This window comes from Artemia franciscana, chromosome 15 (genome assembly GCF_032884065.1).
Source record: "Artemia franciscana chromosome 15, ASM3288406v1, whole genome shotgun sequence".
In the NCBI taxonomy this organism is placed as follows: Eukaryota; Metazoa; Arthropoda; class Branchiopoda; order Anostraca; family Artemiidae; genus Artemia; species Artemia franciscana.
Window position 1 is genome coordinate 39740926 of NC_088877.1, and position 27989 is coordinate 39768914.

Here is a 27989-nt window from a genome sequence, read left to right on the forward strand (position 1 = left end):
GTTTTAGGGGGTGTTTCACCCTATTTTCTAAAATGAGGCAAATTTTCTCAGGCTCGTAACTTTCGGTTATTTAATCTTGACGAAACTTATATATTTAAAGTCAGAATTAAAGTGCGATTCTTTTGGTTTAACTATTGGTATCAAAATTCTATTTTTTAGAGTTTCGGTTACTATTGAGCCGGGTTGCTCCTTACTACAGTTCTTTACCACGAACTGTTTGATAGATCAGAGTGTTTTAAAAGTCCAAGGGCTATATGCACACAAATATTTATAAGAAAAAAGGAAATCACTAACAGAACTCTTTGTCTCTAATTTAGAGACAAAATAAATTAATTGTATAAATTTTTCCTTCTCTCTAAGCATTTATCTATGTGCAGACTAACTCGAAATATTGTGGTTGAGTTACTACTTTATAAAATACCAGGAAGAAACAAATCAATCCCATGTAAATATTTCCCCCTTAAATCGAAGAGGCTATGTTCATTCGCTATATTCATCTGGGAAATTAGAAAATAGCCATTATTTTCTTTTAAATGAATGGCGTCAGTATTTCCGATCATTATCAAATCTATTGTTTATTTATCGATCACTAAATGAGGCAGACGCTTAAGCTGTTTACTGACTGAGATGTTCTATGTAATTTATCTTAGAAGCACATAAATTTGAAGTAACATTACCTATGTTTCGTTTGTTAGATTTCTCACATATACCTATCACCAAGGGGTGTAAATAAAGTGAGCTGGGTGATAAATCTATCATTAAATTGCAAATATATGCGACAGTTCTCTCCTATGTGTCGCCTCTAGGCGCCTTGGAACTTAAAATATATTTCTTAGATTCTATAGAAATTGCAACTGTAATTGTAACCTATGGTAGCCTAGAAATTGTAACCTACAGGAATTTATTTATGCCTAAAACCCTTGGTAAGAATAACCAAGTCCGATATATATATATATATATATATATATATATATATATATATATATATATATATATATATATATATATATATATATAATATATATATATATATATATATATATATATATATATATATATATATATATATATATATATATATATATATATATATATATATATATATACACACACATATATATATATATATATATATATATATATATATATATATATATATATATATATATATATATATATATATGACACATTGGAGTTATGCACAACTAATGTTTACGAAAAGGTAAATATAGAAGATGAGAATTTGATTGAAAAGACTGAAGAAATACTTTTTAAAAATTTTAATATTAAAAAAAATGACAATGATAAAAAGTTCCCTTTCCTATATTGGACTGTAAAATTTCATAAGAATCCCCCTAAACCACGGTTTATTGCTGGAGCAGCTAAAAGTCCAACCCGGATTGCTGCTACTGACCTCTCTTTAATTTTAAAGGAAATTGTAAATAAACTTAAAACCTATTGTTCTGGTATTAAAAAGTTTTCGAATTTTAATCCATATTGGAGTGTTAATAATTCACTGCAGGTGATAGATTCTTTAACAATGGTTTCAGCTAAAAGAATTGAGTCTTTCGATTTTGCGACAATGTATACTAATTTATCACTTAATGTAGTGTTTGATAATTTAAAAACTGTTATCAAAAAATCTTTCCTCTTATCTAGTAAAAGGTTCTTAAAAATAGACACTTATAATAAAAAAGCTATATGGACAAATTGCTTTAATACTACAGTTAACTTGAGATGTTACAGCTTGGATATGATTTTTGAGTTATTAGAATTTGTTTTATACAATACTTATATAAGATTTGGGGGTGATTTGTATAAGCAAATTATGGGAATTCCCATGGGGGGGGGGGAATGCCAGCCCATTTATAGCTGACTTGTTTTTAAGTCAACTAGAATATAAATATATGATGGATAAGAATAATCCAATTAATTTAAAACATGTTTTGTCAAATAATAAAAGATATTTAGATGATATTTTGGTCTTAAATTGTAAGGACTTCATTGATATTTCTAAAAATATATATCCATCAGAGCTTATTCTTGAGCCTAGTCATGGCGTTGGTCATGAAGATCATTTCTTAGATTTAAATATTAATATTTGTGATAATAATAAATTAAGTTTTAAAATGTATAATAAAACGGATGATTTTGATTTTGAAGTGATTAGTTTCCCATTCCCTGAAAGTAATATACACTCAAATATCACATATTCAGCGTTTTTCTCACAGTTACTTCGTTATGCAAGGATTTGTAGTAATTATATTGATTTTAAAAATAAATGTAAAATCTTAAGCCAAAAATTGATATCAAGAGGTTTTTCTGCAAATAAATTAACTTGGCAATTTAAAAAATTTAGTTTTCATTATAACGAACTTTTAAATAAATATCAAAAGAATTATCTAGAAATACTTAAAGAAATTTTCAACTAATTTCGGAGGTTCGAGAAATGTTGTCGCAGCGCCATTTATTTTGAATTGTGTTTCTAATTGAGCGGATTGTTTTTAAAAATTAGCCACATGGTAAAGATGAATTCTATAATTGTTTAGTTCATTCAGGTTTTTTGCAATGTGTTAATATTTGTGATTTGGTAAATTTTATAAAATTTAGTTTACCTATTGTTGCTAAAAAGAGGGATATATTAACAGGATAAGCTTGTTTTGGTTTTACTTGGTTGTTTTACATTTGCTGTTTTTTTTTTCTTTCATAGGCATGTATTTTGGGGGTGATACCTGACACGGGGATGCCATGGATATTCTATGGTAGCCACAACACTGTGCTGGGTAGAGAATTTAAAGTGGCGAAACCCTATATAGGCCAGTGTATTCTCCTGATGAGCCCTTGTGTTGGGTTGTTGCCTCTGAATTATTTGTCTATATTATTTTTTCTATTGTTTGGTAAATGACGACTTATACTTATTGACGACATGACTGCCTGTCCATGGATTATTCTTTATGGTTGATTGTGTATGGCTGTGCTGTTTGACCTATGTGATTGTATGGATGAGTTGGGTTAAGGCCTCATTCAAGTGCTGGTCTATATTAATCACTAATTTAGGAAAACAGTCTTCCCTTTCTCCTTCTGTCTCTCTCTTTTTTTTTTTTTTTTTTTTTTTTTTGTGCTGTTGCATTGGTGATTTCTCTTTTCATGATATATATATATATATATATATATATATATATATATATATATATATATATATATATATATATATATATATATATATATATATATATATATATATATATATATATATATATATATATATATATATCGTATGTGACCAAACTCTTCTGACGAAAATAACAAAATTCCATTAAAAAATCACAGGAGATCAGTAGCATTTTTCTTCAATAAAGGTACGCATAAAGATGCTTCCAAAAATCGATGGGGGGGCATTTTTGTTCTATCTCTATCAATTTTTAAATGACAAAAAAAGTAGTACTTTTCGAAATCTAAGGGGCAATTTTCGAGTAAAGTTGGCTAGGCAATAAATCTACCATTTTGTAGCGAACACATGCTACAGTTCTCCTACTTGTCACCTGCAGGTGTTTCGAAGCCTTTGCACCATTTCTTAGAACCTTTGTAAATTTTCACCGTGTGATTTTGCTTTTATTTGATATCCTAGGTAAGAAAAACAAATTTTTATAAGAAATAGCTTTTATGGGGAGGGAGTAGGTACAGCCACATTAAATTCTTTCGGAGGGAATTGAAAAATTATAGGGACTTGTCTAAAATGAGAAATTATCACGGAGACAGGTTCTCAAAGCCCTCCAACCTCGTTTAATTTTGCCTCAAAGAGAGTGTTCTTGGGTTTACCATGATAGTTCCTTGGGATTCTTATGCAACTATTTTGTAATTAAGTAATGTTGTGGGATTTCCTTTAAAACTTTCATGGGGATAGGTCCTTAGATGGTTTTTTGGGACATGAGGGTCCAGTAATTTTTTATTCCGAAGAAGTTGTGATTTTACTAACAGCTCAATTGATATTGCTTGATTTGAAGTTGATTATTTAGTTTCTTTTTTTTTTGTTTTTTTTTAGTTTAGTTTTTTGGCTTTTTTAGACCCTTAAGATCTTTGCTGTTCCAGTCCTGAAAAGGATCGAATGAAAATAAAGATCTTCTGGATCCATTCACAGCGCATCGGGCATCAAATTGATGTTTGAGTTATCGGTTGTTGTTTTTTTTTAGAGTTTTTTATATGAATTAGCCTTCTTTCCCTTTTTGAACTATTTTCACCCCAAATAAGGGTCTCGTATTTGTGCCATAGTTGAGATTCAAACCTGCTTTTCGTCCAATTTCTGATTTCTATAAACGCGAACAGGAGGTATTGAGCCCCCCTCCCTCCCCTCATCTTGAAAAGCAGACTGAGCTCCGAATTTATTGATAAGACGTCAGCTGATAACAACACGAACACAGAAGCGATTATTAAAGTTTTTGACAGATCTTCAGCAGACGATGACGTTTTCAAGTAAAAAGTAAAACGGCTAGCCATAAAAGAATGGTGTTTTCTGCAACTCTAGCTGTTGGGGTGGCGCTTCGCGCCACCCCAACAGCTAGTATATATATATATATATATATACTACTACTAATAACTCACTGCAGCACCAAGCCGCCTGAGGCCAACACAGCTACGCACGCTCCTCCTCCAACCTAATCTATTTAAAGCCTCCCTCTTTACACCCTCCCAGGAAGCTCCCATTTCCTTTAAATCCTTATTTATGACATCCTCCCAACCCAGACAAGGACGACCTGCTTTCCGTGTAGCCCCAGACGGTTGGCCAAAAAGGACAATCTTCGGTAATCTGTCATCCTTCATCCGTAGAACGTGGCCTAGCCATCTCAACCTTTCTTTCATTATAGCCCCAGAAAGCGGGATTGAACCACACTTTTCGTACAACCTACTGTTTGAAATACGGTCAGTCAGCCGGGTACCCAGAACAATCCGTAGGCAATTTCTCTGGAAAACATCTAGTAAATTTTCATCTGCTTTTCGGAGTGTCCATGCTTCAGAGCCATATTTGACCACTGTCATCACTGTAGCTTCCAATATTCTAATCTTGGTTTGTAGGCTTATCTTTCTATTCTTCCAAACTTTTTTAACTGTGAAAAAACACCCTGAGCTTTAGCTATTCTACTTTTAACATCTTCACTGCTCCCACCATCTTTACTAATAATACTACCAAGGTAACTGAAGCTCCCAACCTGATCAATCTTTTCGTTACCTAAGGTCACCTGTTCATCTTCACTTATTCCTAACCTTAGTGACTTAGTCTTCTTAACATTAATTTTCAAGCCTATTTTAGCACCCTGAACTCGTAAAACCTCTAAAAATTCATTCATTTTGCTCACACTTTCATCTAATATGCTTAAATCATCAGCATAATCTAAGTCCAGGAGCGTTCTTCCTCCCCATTTGATTCCATGGTCTCCAATTGCCTTTCCTGTGCTCCTTAAGACGAAGTCCATCAAAATGATCCATATAAAGGGGGATAGAACACAACCCTGCTTAACTCCTGATTTAATACAAAACCAGTTGCTAACCTCATTTCCTACCTTAACCGCAGCAGTATTATTCTCGTACATAGCGCAAATCACTTTAATGTATTTTTCTGGTATACCATATAACGATAAGACCTTTGTTAACGCTGTTCTATCAACAGAATCGAAAGCTTGCTCATAATCGATAAAACTAAGGACCAAAGGTGTTTGACAACGAAGGGACTTCTCAATTATTAACCTAAGAGTGAAAACATGGTCGACACATCCTCTACCTTTTCTAAAACCGCATTGTTCTTCCCTTAAAACTTTGTCTACAGCATGTCTCAGTCTAAAAAGTATCATATTACTCAGTAATTTGCTACCTACAGAGACCAGACTAATGCCTCGATAATTCCGACATTCACTCTTGTCACCTTTCTTATACAGTGGTTTAATTAAGGTTTTCCTAAAATCATTGGGTACTTCCCCTTTTTCAAAAATCGTGTTCATAATCTTCAGTAGCTTATTCCTAACCTCAGAGCCACCATATTTAAGGAACTCATTAATCATACTATCAGCACCTGGGGCCTTATTATTTTTTAATCCTTCTAGTACTGTCGCTAATTCTTCCTCACTAAACAAATCTTCCTTCACATCCAAGGTATCACAAACTTTTTCATTTTCATCAATATCTTTTCCTGCAATTGTATCTCGGTTTAGCACATTCTCAAAATGTTCCACCCATCTTTCTTTAACTTTTTCCTTATCACTAATTGTGACCCCATTTCTATCTTTAACTGGGACTAGTCCGGATCGGCTACTCCCTTTCAATTTATTAACATGCCAGTATAATATTTTACTATTATGCCGTCTAGCCGCATCTTCCAGATCCTCAGCAATTTTATCCATCGCCTCCATTTCACATCTCCTTAGTTCATATTTTAATGCTTTCTCCACTTTCTTTACATTCCTTTTGTTTTCATACGACCTATCGCTCAGATAATTCTTATACAAACCCCTTCTACTCTCTATTAAACCTAAAGCTTTTTCACTAATATTCCTAGTTGCTGTCTTAGCACTCTTCCCTAGGACACCATCAGCAACTTCACAAATTGTTTTTCTGAACTTATTCCATCCATCTTCCACATTGTCAAATTTTAAACCCTCATATATATATATATATATATATATATATATATATATATATATATATATATATATATATATATATATATATATATATATATATATATATATATATATATATATATATATATATATATATATATATATATATATATATATATATATATATATATATATATATATATATATATATATATATATATATATATATATATATAAGTCTATATATATATATATATATATATATATATATATATATATATATATATATATATATATATATATATATATATATATATATATATATATATATATATATATATATATATATATATATATATATATATATATATATATATATATATATATATATATATATATATATATATATATATATATATATATATATATATATATATATATATATATATATATATATATATATATATATATATATATATATATATATATATATATATATATATATATATATATATATATATATATTTATATATATATATATATATATATTATTATATATATATATATATATATATATATATATATATATATATATATATATATATATATATATATATATATATATATATATATATATATATATATATATATATATATATATATATATATATATATATATATATATATATATATATATATAAAGTCACATTTAAATTTGAACATTAAAGCAGCCCTAGCATCCTTACTTCTACGAAGTTCAACCAGGACTGATAAATAAAATGATGTGAGATGATAAATTCATTCAAATGAAACAGAATAAAATAATTAAATACAAGCTTTCATAGCTAATCTTGCTTTTTTGCTAGCTAGCCTCAAAGGTCTTTTTGTAACGAGTTCAATATTATTGTAAATTCGGTTTAGTAAAATATTTTATTAGATCATTTTTAATCAAATTGAGCATAAAGAATTTAGTGGATATTCCCCAAGTCCTTATTTAAAGAAATATTTTTATTTATTTTGGGATTAAAATATTTTTGTTGATATGGAAAGGCAGTGTGGTCTTCGTCGCTATTTACGGAAAGATAAAGATGAAATTTCAGTTTGTGCGCTCTTTGGATAGGAAATATTCTATAAATATCCTCTATGTCGATGGTAATCCTTAGAATTTGTGTAATTGAATTTGTTAATTGAGTCGAGAAGCACCATCTAGATTGACGGTTAAACCATAAATTAAACAAAAATAATCTTGAATCAAGGCGGATTGCTGCAGGAGCAAAAAATGGGTGATATGCTTCTCCTCAATAAAAATGGATTAACTCCCACAAGGGTATAAAACAGGTAACTTGTGGATCATTCAATACTCGGAGGGCATTCGGGCTTGGACTTTTGTTGAACTACCCTCTGTAGTACTTTGACTGTTTTACCCTTGAACGCTAAGGTTCATTTACAACGAGATTTACTGATACTGAGGTTTAGCTAGCGGTAAATTGAACCAATCCGAGTTTTCCGTAGAAAATTCAGACAATCAGAACAATGCTGGCTCAAATATGTACTATCTAAATTTCAGTGGTGGTAATATTCTTTTTGAGAATGGGCTTTAATTGACTTTAATGGATCCTGTCACTGAGTAGAGTCAGGGTGAAATCACTTCAGGATGTTGGGATTTTCACTTTTGAAATGTAGAACTTTGACAAAGATGGGCTTTGGGTATTTAGAAGGGACTCTATCCAAGTTTGACGAATTGACAATTTTTGAAATTAGTATGACAATTACATTCAATTTTCAAACTCATTTTTAATTTCATTTTGTCAAACTGACAATGAAGTAAAGTTTCGGTGTTCGGACCTCTTCAAGGGTATATTCAGTACTGTGGATGACTTGACTAAAGTCGTGTCAACTACCGTAGTTCAGGGTAGTTCACTAGCTGTCTCTGCATACATGGTTTCCACCACGTATGTAACTAAAGGAGCCAGTCATTTGTCTATTAATTACGCTAATTAGATCATTTGCTAAAGTCTGTCAAGCCAAATATATAAAGTGGTTCGTCTTCTTTTTCACGTAGTTAAATTGCAGGTAATTTAATCAACATTTGGAAAGTAGGAGTTTACGACCACTTTTCTGGTTTAACGCTTGGTTTGTTGTTCAACCATATTGGCGGTTGGATATATAATTTTTTCTAAATTTGACTCCATTTAAGGATTTCTATCAGTAGGTTTTCAAGCCTGAGTCGTGGTGCTTTGAACTCTTGAATGAAAATATCTTAGGGGATAGGCGGTAGTTACTTCCTGTACACCACCAGCGTTACCAGGTTGATACAGTTGTACCGTTTTTGGTACAATTTAGAGGTTCTAGTATAACGCTGTATATTTAGAATTTGTTTGGTACGATCACATTTTTTGGTGCATTTTGGTTTTATTTAATCCTATCTGTTCAAGGTTTAGTTTATTAAAAGTTGTCTTCTTGTTGCGGCAAATTTTTAACCTCCTGTTTAAATGGTACATATCAATCTTTTGCGGTAGCGATTTTAGTCGAAAAACTGTCACGGTTCACTTCAAAGCGTTGGGAAACGCTGTACACCACAGGCACAGGGATAAAACCCTAACACGGATATAGAAAAGGGATAGGGTTGGAGTCTAAGACGGAATTTGCAAAATATTTTCATTTTCAACTGACAATTCGATGCTTGTGGGTGTGTTTGGCAGTGGTGATGGAGCGTTCATAAAGATGATACTGTTGAGAGGATCCAACACCTTAAAATTTATATTCCGAGCCTCAACGTCGGTTGACCATCTCAAAGACAAGAAGTCCATTAGCGAATCCTCCCAGATGAGATGTATTTATTATTGAAAGTTATTTGGGGTTTGTGGTTTGGCTATGAAATTTGATGGAAAAGATATTGAAACTGGGTCGGAATGTTTTAAGGGACTGCTGTTTCCTGAATTTTAAAGGAAAATTCTGCTCCATTTAATATAGAAAAAAAACATCATACTTTCTAATGATATAAGTTTCATCAAAACTGTTTTTAGAAAAATCTGGATATTTTGTGACAAGCCTTGTGATATTGCTTCCTTTTCCTCTCCCGTACTCCTGAAAATAAAATGAAAATCAATCACATTTCTTTCTTCTTCTTTGATATACTTTTCACTACATTTACATAATTAAAACAAATTAAAAAACATGACGCCAATTTTTTTTTATATACATCACATTTCATCATATTCTACTCTCTCTGGAACTTACATGGTGTATCCACATCAACCCTATAAAAAACATCACACTTTCTAATGATATAAGTTTCATCAAAACTGAATATCCGTATCTCCGACACAAAACGAGAGCAGTTGTTTTCTAAGAATCTAAGATATAAGGGAAAGCAGGTGTTGGCTTTTAGATGTAGGTCGCTTATTCGGCTCTCTTATTCAAGCTCCACAAGTTATGGCTGGACGCCCATTCAACTCTAAATAGTTTAGACGTGTATTGACAATTTCAACATCCCGCCCCGACCCAACCGCTCATTCAACTCTCAAGCTGACAAGAAGCTAGTTTAAAAAAAATAACAAAAAAACTATAATCTCTTACAAATTGTTCAGCAAAGCGTTGTCTGTTCAATGTACGTACAGCATAAATAATGTGTATCCCCCTGCATCGGCAAGGTCAAGGTGGTTAGCACAACAGAGAACTCGCAAAGCTGTCAAATTAATCAAATGATACTTCTTTTGAGCTGATTTTCTAAGCAGGTATGGTAGAACATTTTAAGGACTGCCTTTCCTGAACTTGAAAACAAAATCTACTCTGCTCAATCAAAAAACAAAATTCACACTTTCTAATGATTTAAGTTTCATAAATCTGAATATCTCTGTCTTCAACCGAAAGCGAAAGAAATATAATATTTTTTAGATTTCTGAGAAATCTAAACATATCTGTCTCCTGTACAAAACAGAAAAAAGTTAAATAGTTTTCCTAAGATGTCTAGGAAGTGGATGTCGCCTATCATCTAAGCTCTACAAATTGTCAAGACAGCCCAATTCTAATTAGTTTGACCACACAAGCTAAAAACGATTATAATGGATGAGATCCTTTAAGGTACCGAAGGTACTTTTAAGGTTTAAGGTACTTTTACTAAGGTACCTTAAACCGAAGGTACTTTTAAGGTTTTTAAGGCTTTTAAGGTACTTGTGAGGATTTAAGTGGAGTAGAAAATCTGTAAGGTCATTGTGAAAACCAGTTACTAAGAAGAAAAAATAACTGAAGTATTCTTTATAAATTATGACTAAATTACAAATGAAAAGATGAAATCTTTATTTCTTGTGCGAATTTAACCCAAGCTTTATGTCAATTGGCTAGGTATGTTGATAAAGCTACTAAAGGTACATTTTTTGGCGTTGTTAATAATCGTAAGTTCATTAAGTTATTTCTAATAACTAACGAGGACAAAAGCCCCTTTCAGCCCTAAGCGCAGAATCAGGGGATTTAGGGTCATATATCTTTCCTGTGTTGAAGTTTCCATGATTTCTCTATATGATATTATTGCTAATCTTCTATTGGTTGTTATAACTAATTTAGGCCACCAGATAGTTTTTTAATCGAAATGAATTCTGATGTATGGGCCTCGTCCTTTCTTCTTTTTTGTTTTCCCGGCTTTCTCTTCTTTCGTAAGTCAATCTATCAAAATAAATTTCAAAATAAGGAATTAATCCTCTGGAAAAAAGACGAAAAAGATATTAATTTCAATGTCAGTCTAGACTGATTTTACGGTTGTTATTACCACGAAATTTTAATCAAGCTTTTCCGTTACTTCGTTTTTATGTACAATCTCCTATTGCCAAATCATTATCATTTTCAACTTATGGTTTTCAGAACTTGTGGTCATCTGCAAATTGCTAAGACCTTGAGAACTGAAACTGGAACACAAGTAATTACTGAAAAGAACTCGCGTTCCTGATGTTCCGCAAGTTTCTAAAGGATTTCAGGAAACTGTAGGTGTCTGTAAATAGCAAATTAAGACGCTTTTTCGGCAATTCGCCCGGAAAGAAAAGAGAGGCAGGATGTCTTCGAGGTCGCCAAACTGTTTGCTACAGGCAACTTAGTGTTGCGGTGAGTTGTTGGAGGATGGTTCAACCTTTTTCTGAAATGGAATTTATGTTAGGCTCCCCGGGAAGGATGAAAAACTATTTATGATGTTCATCTAGTTTCCATAAGACTGAGCGTGATTTGTTCCTCTTTGTTGCAGTATCCCCTTCATCCACACACGCGGTAACGGTATTTTCGGGGGAGGAGGGAATAATAAAAAATATATTCGATAATTTGAAGAAGAAGTGCCGAGAAATGTGGGGAAACTTAGGATTTCAGGGGAGGGGGCGGGACCCAAGGTCCATCCCCTGGGATATGTCCTTGACCCCTCTGTTTACGCAGATACTAATTTCTTATTTATAATGAAAGAAAGGTCAAAGGCCGTGCTTTTTGGATGAAGAATGATAGACGGCATAAATTGTTCTTTATGATAATCTGTCTGGAACGGACGAAAAATAGAACGTCCTTGAGTGTTGAACTGTGATGGCCTTGAGCAGATGTGGTAGCAGTCGTAGAAAGTCAGGTAATTTTCATGTCAAACAGTCAAAGCGCTTCCGAAAGACATAATTGTTAGTATTTAACCACAAAGACCTTTAAATGTGAAATCCCAGATTTTAATTAGAAGCACAATGCCATCTATTAATACGAAGCCTATCATTACCAATAATTGAGTATTTTGTGTATATATAATTGAGTATCTTGTGTATTTTATCACAAAACTATAAACATGACAGCCCCACCCTTTCCTCTATTAGAGATACTGAGTTAAAGAGAAAACGAGACTTGAAAGACAGAATTAAAGCCACTTTTGAATCCATCTCAATTGTTAGACATGCATCCACTAGTGCCATGGTATTTTTAAAAGAAAGCAAGATCCCAAAGTCAAAATTCCCAGCGACTTTTCGGTCAACCAATATTTAACTAATCTTTTGTTTGAGCAACTGTCTGAGCTTGTGGATTGGTTCACTTGCCTGACACTCTAGATAGGCAGGAACCCCCTATTAGGATTTGGACACTTGTTTGCCTGTGAGTCAAAGCAAGTACGGTCCTCTGTTTTGCATACAAGTCCAGTGGACCGATCATCCATCCCTTAGCTCTATGACTATCTACCTTAGTTCTTCCCTAGGATGGAATGGATAAATGGATGATAGACTTATCTATCAACAAGTGAAATTACGTCCTTTTTATATAATTCTAAAAAAGGCTTATGCCAGTTTTGCCTCCCACTCAGACTGTCGGTCTTGGCTTTTTCTACAATTTGTCATGGCTTGATGTCAGCAGCTTGATTTTAATTCAAAAATTAGCGAAACTTTTTATATTTTATTGAGGCTTTTAAGTCACTTCTAAAATGAAATAAAAGTAACAAACCCTAATTATTTTTACTTTGAAGTTTAATTAAGTCGATTTGAAAGTAGAAAGTTGGAAATAAAACGGGAACTTATCTTTGAAATCTAATTTTAAAAAATCTTTCTAAATATTTTTAAATCTCTTTAAATAATTTTTTTGTTTTTACTAAAAGAAATTATTTTCACTTCATAAATAAATTTTAAAAAAGTATTTTAATAAATAAATAAATTTATAATAAAAATAAGTATATAGATTTCATGAACAATTTGTTTATTTTATTTTAAATAAACTATTTTAATGTTAACAATAAGCTTATTATAAAAATAAAATACATATTTTATAAGTATGTGTTATTTAAAAATTTAAAAATAAATGCATAGGCCTATTTATTTAAAAGATAGTTAAATCAACTATAATAGAATTAATATAATAAATACATTTATTTAAATTGATTTCGTTTACGTTTGGTTTTTTTTCACAAATTGCAACCACAAAGAAACAGAGAATCTACTTGTAAAAATATTGTGGCTAAAAACTTTGTTCTTTTTGCTTGCTATACTTCTCACTCAAGATAGCCGATCAGGTTTTTCTTTCTTTTTACTGGCTTAAATTATGGCATAGAATCAACGGGTGAATACATAGAGTAAAAGGGTAGATTCGGCCTTACCTTCTGACATAGGCTTAAGAAATAATTTGATTGGTTTGGAAAATATGCCAATTGACGTCACAAAAATAAACCAATGGAATTGAAGCGCATAAAAATATAGAAAATGGGTATTACTTTTCAACAAAGGAAAATGAAAATTACAAAAGTCTCTTCTCACAATAATAATAATTACAGACTATATATGTTATTAGTGAAAAAAGGACTTCTTCATTACTTTCTTCTGTCTTGTTTGAAATATTATACTTGTTTTTCTATATTTCTATTTCTTTTTATTTCCACATGAAAACGCCTAGAAATTATTTACGTGGAAGTGTAGGACAATACTCTCCTTTTCTCGCTTTTTTATAGCAATATAAAATATGAAATGTTATTCCCTTTAAAGAAATAATCATCTGTATGTTAAAATATTTAAATCAGCTATTATGAAAAAATGATTTCTTTGAAGTTTTTCAAGATAAACATGTCCCATTTTGAAATTTCTTTGTTAATAAGTCCACTTGGATTTTTCCGAGATTTTCTGGCTTCTAATCCGTATCATCCTCTAAAAGAAAGAAAATCCAATTAGAAAAAAAATCGATACGAAAGGAAGCCGCAGATAGAAGCATCAATGATACTTTTTGCAAACGAGCTGAGTCTGTGAAATTTGAGAATCAACCTTTTATTTTTGTTGTGGTAAGGCTTGGGTTTCATAGCTAATAATACGAATATATTATAATTAGCAGAAGGTGAATGGTAGAAATTGTTAATTATAAAATGTCAAAGGCTAGAAAAGAATTTGGGATGAAGAAGAAATTCAATAAAATTTAAACTAGGTTGTCATAGGTGAATTTCTGAGTATCTTTTGAAGCACAGCTAAAGTTTGTTACTATTTTAATTACTATTTTAATGTTACTAATTTATATCATTCCAAAAACACTTCAATTTTCTGTACCCCCAATCCCTCCTAATGAGCAGATAAATAGCTCAGATTACATATTTCCCAAGCATTTTGCCACAGGTAACCCCTGTTTCAACTTAATGCCCGTAAAAGACTATAAAAATATATTTTAAATAGTGGTATAGGATCCCTTTTTGTAATTACCCTTTATTCCTTTTTAAAATATATCTTTTGTAATATAGGTATTTATAAAGTTTGCCACCGTCGAAGTCTGACATTATCAGAATAAGAGCCCAATTTTTGAAAATAAAACAGAGCCAGACAGTATTTCAGAATTTCAAAATCCTAGCTATCTCCTTTTGTAACATCCTTCTGCGTAAATCAATGAATCTAAGATAGCTCTCTATACAAGAGGTTACAAAACTATCTTTCTCATAGGACCCTTTAAAAATTTTCATGGTTCGGATGGACCCCCTGCAGCTAAACTTCTACCATATTCCGAAAATTTGACAAATAATGTGAAAATTATGTCTAACTGTGGAAATATCTGTTGCGGCTGAGTTCCAACCACAAATTAAGGGTTTTCGAAAAAGAATTTGAGAATCGATAGGCTGATTAATTAATTGATTGTGATGTGAGTAGATTCAAAAGAGTGAAGTTGGCGAGTAAAAAAAATGATTGAAATCCAACTTTTTATATATATATATATATATATATATATATATATATATATATATATATATATATATATATATATATATATATTTACTCAAAGCACAAGAAACTAACCAAATTCCAATTATCTTATTTAGAAATCTCCCCATTCATCATGGTAAAAATAAAAATAATATATGTTCTTATGTAATTTTTCACATGCCTAATTATTACACTATTCATGATTTTTTTTTTATAGCATTGTAACATGATAACAGCCATAATAAAATACAAATTAAACATCAAAATAACTTCCACAATGACAGTTTCAAAACAATCATAATTTTTAATGGAGGGGGGGTACTTGATGAACATTACACTTATTTCAGAGTTTTCGGAACATTTAGGATATTCTGGTTAGGATGGAATCGTATGTTTATGGTTGTTTTTCTTTCTTTTTTTGTCTTTACACCACAGTTTTATCATTGTATATGTAATGGCCGCAATAAAAGTAAAATTGAATATCAATTGAGCGAAATAACTTCCATAATAACAGTCACAAAATAGTCATAATATATATTGAGGGGTGTAATAGATGAATATTACGCTTTGTTCATAGTTTTCCGAAAATATAGGCTATTATGGTACTAATGTTTATCTCCTAGGACTCATTTAGAATACATTTTTTATAATATATAAATATTTATTTGATAGTTTGTCTCAATCTTTTATTGTTTTGATTTGTTAAGGTTGTATCATAAAGCATGATGCTATCTGCAAAGTTTCTAAAAAACTTTCAATTTGAGACCAGGAATTCGTTCTCATGTCACTTTGTTTTCATCTAATTGTTTGAACTTTATTTTAAATAGATTTAAATTATCCTATTGAAATATTTCTATTTTTTCAGATGCTTGGTAGTAAATTTAAATCTTGGGTTGAGTCCCACCTACCCCGTCCACTTCGTCGAAAGCACAAGTCAAAGCATAAAAAGGATGCATGTGAACAGGAGGACCGGACCGAACGACATCGACTCACATCTCGAAGTAACGTTGAGCTAATATTTCGACTTCATCAAAATAATCCGATATATTCAGCAGAGACAATCTGTGGGAAAGGAAGATATGAAAGCAATCTAAGGTCTGAAGATTTTCTATCATCGCCTGAATCAGCGTACTCCACGGGGTATTCAACTGAAGGGTTGTCACCAGCGAGCGTCAATTCAAGTGGGCAAATTTCCGGACGCCATAAAGGTCAAGACAAATGCTCTGTTGTTGCAGCGTCAAGAAAAGTAAGAAATGCATCTTTAACATCAGTCTGTGTAACTTGCTATGAGCATCTTGCTGAAAACTGTTTTGTTAATCACTTGACACATACTTAAGACGCACAAATCCAAACAAACAAAGGCATGATATTGGTCGCGCTAAAATTGTAAAGGCTTATTGCATATAAATATGCGTAATGTTTTATCTCTAATTGTAAAGGTTTATTGCATATAAATATGCGTAATGTTTTATCTCTAATAACAATGATATGTATTTAAAAGTCAAGGAGAAACTTGATAAATTTTTCCACTGGAAATCATGTACTTGTAAGTTCTTTTTCCATGTCCATGAGTTTGAAGCTTAAAGTTCCAATTTGTAGCTGTAGTGGAGGCATTATTAAACTTCTTGAAATGACGTTGACATCACATCTCACATCTCGCACACATCTCACATCACGACTCATATCTCGAAATGACGTTGACCTAATCAAGCTAATCCTATATATCCAGCAGAGGGTGTCTGTAGGAAAACGAAAATATTAGGCTAATGTTTCCGTCACCACCTAATTCAGTGAAGTACATCGAAAGGATTTCTTAAACATAGAGACAGGTCTTGTTCCGAGGTGTACAAGGCAACAAAACCTTGAGGCGTCCAAGACGGCAACAGTAGACGTTCAATTCAGCCGATATTTGGCAGGACAGAGCTTGTTCAATGTGGTTCAAAGATTTGTTGCGTCACTCGCCAGAGACTAACCAATTGTATTGTGTTGTCGTTCTCTTCTTCGAGTACTGAGTAGGGTCCAACACCATACATCATGTCGGAGACGTCCTTAATTCATGCAGATCATATACCCTTAGTACCTTCATTTCCGCATTCTGATCTCGTTGGCCAACGGTGATTGCTCAGTATCTCCCCTTACCTGGGCATTCGTTACTCTGTCGGTCAAGTAGATCACAAGGATTCTACGTAAGCTTCTATGAAGGAATCTACGAATATACGATCGTAGAAAATTGGGAAAGGGCTCGTTCAATAGAAATTTAAAAGTTCCAATGCCCTTATTGAGGGCGTAATTGATTAGACGAAAACCAGTCCCCCTCCGGTTCCCTTTTTCACTTTTCAGCAGCAGAACGTGGACAAAATGTGCTTAGTTAAAGTAGTGTCAAGAAAAGCAGAAACTCCTCAGTAGTATGTCTTTAAAGACCAAATTGAAATTTGTAAAAAAAAATCATGAGGGGGGGGGTAGATTCTTTGTCAGTCTTGTGATTTTTGTCTTTCGACAAAGAATGGTTTAAAGCTTAGTTTACTTACATGACTTGTAACAAAGGCCTCTATGGCTCTATGGGGCTTCTTCTCTTCTCATTAGGCGTTAGATTCTGGCCATTGAAGCATTTTACCATTTCTTGCCAGTTCGGCTTTGAGGTCGTGTGCCCTGTACCCGTCCTTCAAATGTGATTGTTGGAAGTTGACTTGAGGCCATTCTTCGGGTATGATCAAGCCAGTGGAGCTGCTGACTACAAGGGCAAGACAAAAGGTATGAGTTAAAAAATAATTCAGAAAGCCGAAGTCCAGTGTCCCAGTCTGTAATTTCTCTTTGAGTGTCCCGGTCGTCATTTATATTCCCTGTGTCCCGGTGTCCTGCTCGTTATTTGTGTCCCGGTGTCCCGGTCTGTAATTTCTCTTTGAGTGTCCCGGTCGTCATTTATATTCCCTGTGTCCATTGATATTCCCTGTGTCCCGGTGTCCCGGTCGAAGCCTTATATACTTATATCTTGCGAATATACAACATTCTTCGCTGTCCCATTGACTGTGCATATAAATAGATTGTCAGGTTTACCGACCCTTGAACATGCAACACATAATTGTCCATGGGAAAAAAAAATCCGCATTCAGATCTATACCTCATTATTCTAATGATTGCCATTGAACATTCCCTGTGTCCCGGTCGTCATTTATATATCTCCCCTGTGCCCCCCCGGCCTCCCCGTTTTAGTTGTGTCCCTGTGTCCCGGTCGTTATTTATATTCCCTGTGTCCCGGTCGTTATTTGTGTCCCGGTGTCCCAGTCTGTAATTTCTCTTTGAGTGTCCCGGTCGTCATTTATATCCCCTGTGTCCCGGTCTTCATTTGTATATATATATATATATATATATACCGGTTTATATATATATATATATATATATATATATATATATATATATAATATAATATAATATATATATATGTATATGTATATGTGTGTGTGTATTTGTGTCCTGTGTTCATTACTACACTGTGCATCCAATCGCCAAAAACCTTAAGGGGGTTGTTAAGTGCATTCTTGCCAAAGTTTTGGGTACAAAATCCCTCCCTCCCCAAGTTAATGTTAATGCTTTTTGTGCAGCTGAAGTTAGAGAACTCCTAAAACAAATAATTGACAGTCCCTTCCGGTCAAATTATTCAAATTTTCTGGATATTCACTTAACGGGTTAGTTAATTTTTGAATTCTGTCATCCAAAATTATAACACGCTTCCGAAATTATAGAATTTCCTTTTCAATAAGTTCTCTGAATTTGGTATTCAATGGTTTCGTTTTAATACTTTTTAAACTTAAAATACTTATTTTTATAATTAATTTCGCTATTTTACACGTGTGGAAACATTTCAAGGAGTATTATCAAGGAATTTGGTCTGCACATTTTTTCCGATTCTCTGCATATATGATCAAAATAAATTAATTAACTAACGTATATAAATGTAAGGTAAATGGCAACTTTATTCAATCTAGGATTAAGTCTTCTGTGGAAAGTACGACCTTTAAAATTAGATCAATGTTCGTGTTTATCAGTTCACTGCATAATTGTATGTTCAATTTATGGATTCCATTCCCCAACGAAGAGGAACTGTCCTTGGGAGAATTTCCCGTGGGGGGATCCACATGGGAGGATTTTCTGGGAAGAATTTTTCAAGTAGACTACTTTTAAATTTTAAAATGCGATTGTTATTAATAAATGGGGGAATTCCCCGTCGGTTGGGGATTTTTCACGGGGGAGAATCTTCCAGGGAAAATTTTCCACTGAGGGGGAGTTTACCACTGGTGAATCTTCCAGGGAGGGACATTTCCTTTCTTTTGAGATCGCAGTAATGCGTGACAGCTGACGGGTATGCTAGTTCATTATAAATTTGAGGGAAATTCAAGGAAGTTCAGTCATATAAGATCTTTGTTAACTATTTAGAATGGTGGTTACAAAGACTATTGTCATACCTTTCGCCATTGTAATTGCCTCCCACAGGAAATCTAACTTGTTTTAGCTTTCTCAGTGCAAGGTCACCTGCTTTTAAAACATATTATTAAGCCTATATATTAGTTAAGGTCTTTTCACAAAGACTGATTTTAAAATAGTGTCTGTGTATGTTAAGTTTTCTACAGACATATAGACTTAACATTTGCATTGACAAGGCTGTTATACTCTTTCGTTTCTTTCGTCTTGTTAGATGCTAGCTGGTTCTCTACCTAATCGCTTATTGCAATGCTTTTTTCTATATTATATGATATCTATACAGTTATTATATCTATGATGAAATAAATGTATTAACAAGAGCAATATTTATAAGATCTTTCAGCAACCACTAAGGAACGAACCCATTTGGTTGTTTCCATTCTTAGAACCTAATAATATTCATAAATTACTTATAAATAAGAGAAAATTGAATTTCGCTCATTATTAACTTCCCAGCAGATAACGTTTCAACCAACTCTTGAACTGGCAGCAGTGGCGGATCCAGGTAGGGGGCGCCCCCCTAACGTAGTGGTGGTTTCGGGGTTGCTGGGACCGCTTGCTCTGGTGGGTATTGGGATGAAAATTATTTTTTTAAATTGGTTTTTAATAGTTGAATTACTAATGAGTTTTTAATTGATAAGCCTGTTTTGCAATTTCAATTACTTTGTGTGGTCTGTTAGATGTTAGTGATGACACATACCGCCTAGAAGTATTTAAATAAATGTAGATTTATCAAGGGAATCTGTAGGAAATGTATGAGAAGTGCAAACATATTATTGAATTACGTTTTGGATTTCGGTGAGCAAATGGTGGCCATTATACTGAGTATTTTCATCAAACAGTTCGTGATAACGAACTGTAGTTAGGAGCGATCCGGCTCAATAGTAACCGAAACTCTAAAAAGCGAAATTTTAATACCAATAGTTACATCAAAAGAATTGTATTTTAATGCTGATTTTAAATGTACAAGTTTCACCAAGTTTAGTCGTATCCATCAAAAGTTACGAACCTGAGAAAATTTACCTTCTTTTAGAAAATAGGGGGAAGCACCCCCTAAAAATCACAAAAGTTTTTTTATTGTTTGAAAAAGTAGAGGGGTGAGAAATCATCAAGCTTTAGCGTGAGGAGCGAGGCGTCGATGAGGGGACAATCCCTTTCATATACGGAATGATTTCTGTTCGTTTTAAGTTTTAATGTCGCTCCTTAGTTTCAGTTGAAAAAACTTATTTTTTTTTATTTAAATCTAATTAAAGCTCGGCATTAGGTCTATATGACATATCACCTCCTTTTCATTCTAAAACATTAAAATAAAGGCTAAACTGCTTAGAGATATCTGAACTTTAATAAAAGGTTTGTATAACCATATATTTAAAACTAAGTATATGAAGCGAAATAGTCCTTCAAAGGTAATCATTCAAGAAAAATAAATTTTTGAAATATTGCTTATCAAAAAAGGCAAATAATTGTGTGTTTATTTTTGTTCTAACCGGTATAGATGGGTCTCTGAATTCTCAGTTTGAATCAGTGGAAACATATCGATTTTATTTTCAAACATATACTAATGAAATATTGAAAAAAGTGGAAATTCACACCATTTGTTTTAACCACGGAAGGGGAATGCAACTGCAATGTTACTTCTGAAAGCTTTTTTTTATGGTGGGCAGTTTTTCTAATTTACTATTTTCTATATCAATATTTTTGTAACCATTTCAGTTCCAACAGATTTATTAGAACTTTAACCCTAACCATACTTTAGATTAAATTTACGACCATTTCCTCTACCTACCTACGACGCATAATTGTCGGGGTTCCCTTTAAATTGCTGGTATTTCTTTGTTCACAAGTTTATCGAAGCAAATAACTATGCGCCCCTCGCTAAGGAAAATCCTGGATCCTCCCCTGTGAACTGGCTAACATTTTCGATTCTTAAAACATACTAAAAATTCATATCTTTACTTATAAAAAATAAATAAATTAGTTGAATCATTATTAACCACCTAGAAGGTAGTGTTTCACAAGTCTTGAACTGGCTAAAACTTTCCCCCAGCCTTATATCCCCCACCTTAAAATTCCACATTTGTGTTCTTGCAAAAAGCGAAAACAAAGATGCTCGTTATGTACTTCGAGCTTCACACACTATCCCCAAAAAATTCCTAGTTTCATAACAATGATAAAACCATTTGGGTCTAAGTATTTTCCAAAAGTATTCAGGTGAATATCGATTCAGACATGGATTGAACAAAAATAGCTAGTTGATATTATCTCATAAACATTTAAAATCTAAACTTTATCGGCAAATCAAATTGATCTTGTGCCAAAATTTAATTCCGAATTGTTGTATTTTGTAGCCAAACTGCTTTTCTGTAGCATTGATTTATTCACTGGCATAGACCTATCAAATTGTATACACACATTAAATTCAATGAAACTAAGTAGTCTCACAGGGCACTGTCCTGGTTCCCGACTGTCTTGGCATGCATTTCTAACCAAATTTTCTGAATCCTTTCCAAACTATTTCTAAGCACTTTGACTTTGTATCCGGTTGTAATAGTTCATATTTTCGTAGGTTCATTTATCTCCGCCGTTAATTACCACACCTGGCTCGTATCATCTATCAAAAACTAGTTCCAGTTGCCCCGCCAGCTGCTCACCTCGCCCTCGACCTGCAATAAGGACCAACCCTTGGGTACCAATCCCAAACCGAAATTCATATGAAAGTAATACAACTGATTCCTCTGGGATTGGCAATTCTAGCATTCCTTCATCGTTAAAATCCCGAGTGAGTATTCAAACTAATCGGTATTTAACTCGGACAGCTGTGCAAAGAGGCGTGTCGGCAAAGTGTGATCCGAAATATTCAGACTCGTTAACAGATTCGCCATGCTCGACTATTAGTGTTGACAGAGAGACTGATATATTAAGCGATTATGAATCTCATGAAACGAAAGACTCCACTGAAGATGAAGCTCTTCAAAGGGGTTGTAAACAGAAAGTCTATACATATATAAAACAAGAAGATGAGGCTGAGAAAAGATATCAAGAGTTAATTAAAGAAACTCAAAGTATTTTGTCTTTCCTTCAAGACGAAAGACACAAGACTCCACTCAGAAAGCCGAAGACAGAACCACCTTCTAGACGTTTTCTTTGTCAGAAAATGTCAATAAGTAGTTCTTCTGAAGATGAAAGAGTCAATCTTGAAATTCCAAAAGAAGAGGGAGCTCTTGATAATCACCCTAAATTTAAATACTCCCCTCCCGCTAGCTATTGGTCGATCACAGAGAGTGGAAGAGACATTCCTGCACGCCTCAAAAGACGATTTAATAATCCCCTTATTAGCCCAAATGTTAGTGTAGATAGCTGTCCAAATACACCCTGTTTGAACAGAAATAGTGAAAGGGTGAATTTCAATGTGTCAAATAAGCTTTGTTCTTTTGAAGATAACACTTCGAATAGGAGTCACCCGTTACAAAACGGCATAAGTGCTCATGATAATATCAACACTAACTATATTCCCAATGGGGAAAGATTTAAGAAAGCTGTTACTAAAGAAGAAAATCACGAACCTAGTGTAGTTAAATATGGTAGATATGTTGCTGTTGTGTCTAAGAAGGCTAGTCTCAGTTGTCCTAGTTCACCTTTTATCAAGTATGGAGACAGTTTAAAAATGGAGCCTAGTCATGTACAGTGTCTGAGGGATGAACATGATGTACTTGCAACAACAAGAAAGATGCTCGAGGATGAAGTAAGTTCTTAAGCTAATTTTCACACAGTCCTAGACTCATATTAATTAGCCTAGAAGTATTTTTATGGAGCATGTTTGGTGTTCAAAATTTGGAGGTCGGCCAAATTTCTAAATCGTAATTTTTTTGTTATTCAGATAAGGCAGTAGTTCTTTTTCTGCCGAGTCCTAACTACTTTTATTTGTTCATTTGCTTTTTTTGTTGTACTTTTTACATTTACAAACAATTTACATTTTTTTTTTAGAATTTGTATAATTTTTGGCTGTCTTTTCTTGATTTTCGGTAAAAATATAAAGGTAAACAAATGTTTGTTTTAATCCTTAAAGTATGTGTTTGCAGCAGCGTCAATAATGGAAAAATGATTATATTTTCGTAAACTATATATATATATATATGCATGTATGTATATTATATGCGTTCACATAACAGGCCTATAAAAAACCTTGAACCTTTTTCTGTTGAGTAAGGAATTAGGGATTCACTCGGAGTCAAAATTCCTTAGGCCCGAGAAAAAAAAACGACTGCACAAACAAAGTGTTGTCCTCTTTCAAAAATCGTTTACAAACGTGTTGTGTGCCACACATAGTGGAAGTTCCCCATGTCTGTCGCGAAGAGACACAACGTGGTGTGACATAAGGCGCACAAAATGTAAAAAGAAATATTGTTACATCTAGTCACTAAACGCAAGAGACACAAAGACATCAAATCCAGCTCATCAACATAAATAAGCCTGGGAATGAAAATTTTAAATTCCAAAGGATATATTAAAACCTTTGCAGTGACAGGAAGCTGACAGCTAAACTGACAGCAAAAATCTAGTGTCTTTATTGTGCATATAATCTTTTCCTGTTTAGAATCTTTTAGAATTTTTAGAATTGTTTATAATCTTTTTTTGTCACATCAGGTATTCACTTGGGGTTTCAATTTTATTCTAGTCAAATCAGTTCAATAGACTAATGAGGGGCTGTCCATTTTTAGAGAATTATGTACATCAGGTGACAAATGCTACGAGTGGTAGAAGTGTGCTGTGCATGGCCCGATGAAGCATGGCGTGATGGAAGGGTACCACGTATGGCGAAAAGTCTTTTTTGGTACTTGTGTCTTATAGCCACCACACTCGAGTTCTGTCGAGAAGTGAACTTTGGTTAATGCTAATGAAATAAAACAAAATATGATGAAAACATAATGCTTCATCAACGAAATTATGAAAACAACAACAAAGAATTATGAAAGGGGGCCGCCCAGACCGCATTATATTAAGTACGTAACTTAAACTAACCTAACCAAAATACGTACTAAATATTTAATTAAAATATAGCTACAATGTAGTTTCCACCGAGCCGAAGCTAATATTGTACCGAGCCGATATGTTGTCTGGTATAAAGACCATGAAAACAGGTTATTGTCATATGTTCACGATACAAGATCTCGAGTGTGGTAGCTATAATACAAAAGTACCATCTTTTTTACTTTTTATACTAAGGAGCTCACGACAAGACTAAAATGTCTAAAGAATTTATTTGGATATCAAGAGCACTGTCTTAAAAAATTTCTCAGGGGGACTAGTACTACCAGGAGTTTAGTTTGTTTGCCAAGATCCAAAGGGTTCAAATGGGAATATTTCTAGCTTTACTTTTTTGAAACATTTTTTCAAATTTCCTCTCACTTCCAAGGGTGGAGAGCCATCGCCCATTCCTGGTGGCATTCTCGCTACATATTGAAGAAGAAAAAAGTAAAAAAAAATCGTCTAGGATTAGGTAGGTAAGAGGAAATATAATTCGGAGGTAATAGGGATTCCGAAAAAAGTATAAAAAAATATTATACTATATATTCAAAATTACTGGAACGTCGAGTTTTTGAGACTTAATCTTGAAGCTCCCTCGTCTTTCATATATGCCTTCTAGGGAGAGAAAAAAGAGTCTCTGAAAATAGTAATGAGTGTCTATGAATAACAACCTTGGCGCTAATCCTGAGAAAGAATGATAAAGAAAATCTTCAACTACTTATAAGAAAAATAAATACACGGCTTAGCCTTGTCAAATCTAATTAACGGTAATCAGTTGGTAATGAACAGTAGGTAATGAAATACCCTCCTTAACAGTAACCGAAACTGTAAAAAAAAATCAAGTTGGAAAACACTATATTTAAACCAAAAAAGTGGAGTTTTTTTGTTTTACCTAAGAACGGTAGCCATAGATTTTTTTTTGCCTGTGGTGGTCATATGGAAGAGGTGGTCGTGGGAAATAAGGAAGGCAATCTTTTGTCAGAAGTTCTTATCCCTCCCTGTCTATTTTAAGCAAGGGATTAGATGGTGTTTTCAGGCAATTTTTGTCGCAAAATAACAATCTAACAGGCCAAAAACCAAACAGGGCCAAAATTGTTGGTTTTATTACTCACCACGATGTGTTTCACCACGTTAACAACGACCTGTGTTTTGCGTTAACGTACGGGTATTTATTGCATTAGCCCTATTTTTCGTGTATTAACGCTAATTTTCGGGAATATTTCGGAAACAATAATATTCATTCAATATTACCTTGAAGAATCTGGGGATAGAGGGATATTTTGTAGTGTGTTCCGTTTTTCAATAGAATGTATTTTTCAAGTTCTAGGGTAGAGTATGAAATATAAGGAAGGGCAATTTTCCCCTTGTTTCACAATTGGTGCCCCTGAGAGCTTTCCTCCTATGTGAAATGTAAAAAAAAAAAATGTAAAAAGTGCTTTAATGCAAGAGAAATGAAATCAGGAGCCAATCAAATTGAAACTGTATCCGAAAGATGTTCAAGACTAGCTGCCAAAAGAGCAAATATCAAACAGTTCGTGGTAACGAATCAAACAGTTCGTGGTAACGAACTGTAGCAAGGTGCGACTCGGCTTAATAGTAACCAAAAGTCTAAAAATTAAGTTTTTATATCAACAGTTACATCAAAAGAATCGCATTTTGATGCTGATTTTAAATATATAAGTTTCATCAAGTTTAGTTTTATCGATCAAAAGTCACGAGCCTGAGAAAATTTGCCTTATTTTTGAAATTAGGGAGAAATACCCCCTAAAAGTCATAGAATCTTAACGAAAATTACACCATCAAATTTTGCGTGTCAGAGAACCCTACTGTAGAAGTTTTAAGCTTTTATCTACAAAAATGTGGAATTTTGTATTTTTTGCCAGAAGGCAGATCACGGATGCGTGTTTGTTTGTTTGTTTTTTGTTGTTTTTTTTTTCCCAGGGGTGATCGTATAGACCCAGTGGTCCTAGAATGTTGCGAGAGGGCTCAAAAATTTCTTGTGCCCTTTTTAAGTGACCAAAAAATTGGAGGGCACCTAGGCCCCCTCCTACGCTAATTATTTTTCAAAAATCAACGGATCAAATTCTGAGATAGCCATTTTATTCAGCGTAGCCAAAAAACCTTGTAACTATGTCTTTGGGGACGACTTACTCCCCCACAGTCCCCGGGGGAGGGGCTGCAAGTTACAAACTTTGACAAGTGCTTACATATAGTAATGGTTATTGGGAAGTGTACAGACGATTCTAGGTGGATTTTTTGGTTGGGGTGGGGCTGAGAAGAGAGGGATATGGTGGGGGAACTTTACATCGAGGAATTTGTCATGGGGGAAGAAAATTTCCATGAAGGGAGCGCAAGATTTTCTAGCATTATTAAAAAAACAATGAAAAAATAAATATGAAAAAGTTATTTCAACTGGGAGTAAGGAGCAGCATTAAAACTTAAAACGAACAGAAATTATTACGCATATGAGGGGCTCACCTCCTCCTAATACCTCGCTATTTACGCTAAAGTATTTTTAGTAATTTCAACTATTTATTCTACGGCTTTTGTGATTCAGGGGTCATTCTTAATGAATTGGGACAAAATTTAAGCTTTAATGTAAAGAGCGAGGTACTGACGAGGGGGTGAACCCCCTCATATATGTAATAAAAACACGAGAATACAAAAGTTCGTTACGTAAGCTAATTTATAAGTTACGTGTATATCTTACTAATAAAAACATTGATAAAAAATTGAAAGTTCTAATTGTCTTTTTAAGTAACCAAAAAATTGGAGGGCAACTATGCCTACTTCCCCGCTCTTTTTTTCTCAAAATCATTCGATCAAAACTATGAGAAAGCCATTTAGCCCAAAAAAATAAATATGCAAATTTGGTTTTAATTATTCCTCTGCGGAGAGCCAAAATCAAAATATGCATTGATTCAAAAACGTTCCGAAATTAAATAAAAAAAACAAGTTTTTTTAACTGAAAGTAAAGAGTCACATTAAAACTTAAAACGAACAGAAATTACTTCGTATATAAAAGGGGCTGCTTCCTCATCAACGCCCCGCTCTTTACGCTAAAGTTTTTTACTGTTTTAAAAAGAAGAGTTGCGAGAAAGAGTCAAACTTTAGCGTAAAGAGCGGGAAGCTGATGAGGAAGCAGCCACTTTCATATACGAAGTAATTTCTGTTCGTTTTAAGTTTTAATGTCGCTCCTTACTTTCAGTTTAAAAAAAAAACT

General features: G+C 33.3%; 1 protein-coding gene across 3 annotated transcripts in view; it reads left to right on the forward strand.

Moving 5' to 3' along the window:
- The window catches only part of LOC136036461 (uncharacterized), a 118659-nt gene that overhangs the window by 61363 nt on the left and 29307 nt on the right, over positions 1–27989 (forward strand). For all 3 annotated transcript variants that reach the window (XM_065718703.1, XM_065718705.1, XM_065718704.1), the window contains 2 exons: positions 16131–16511; positions 22308–23483. In XM_065718703.1, coding sequence (XP_065574775.1) covers positions 16131–16511; positions 22308–23483 — 1557 coding nt within the window. The remainder of the gene's footprint in view (positions 1–16130; positions 16512–22307; positions 23484–27989) is intronic.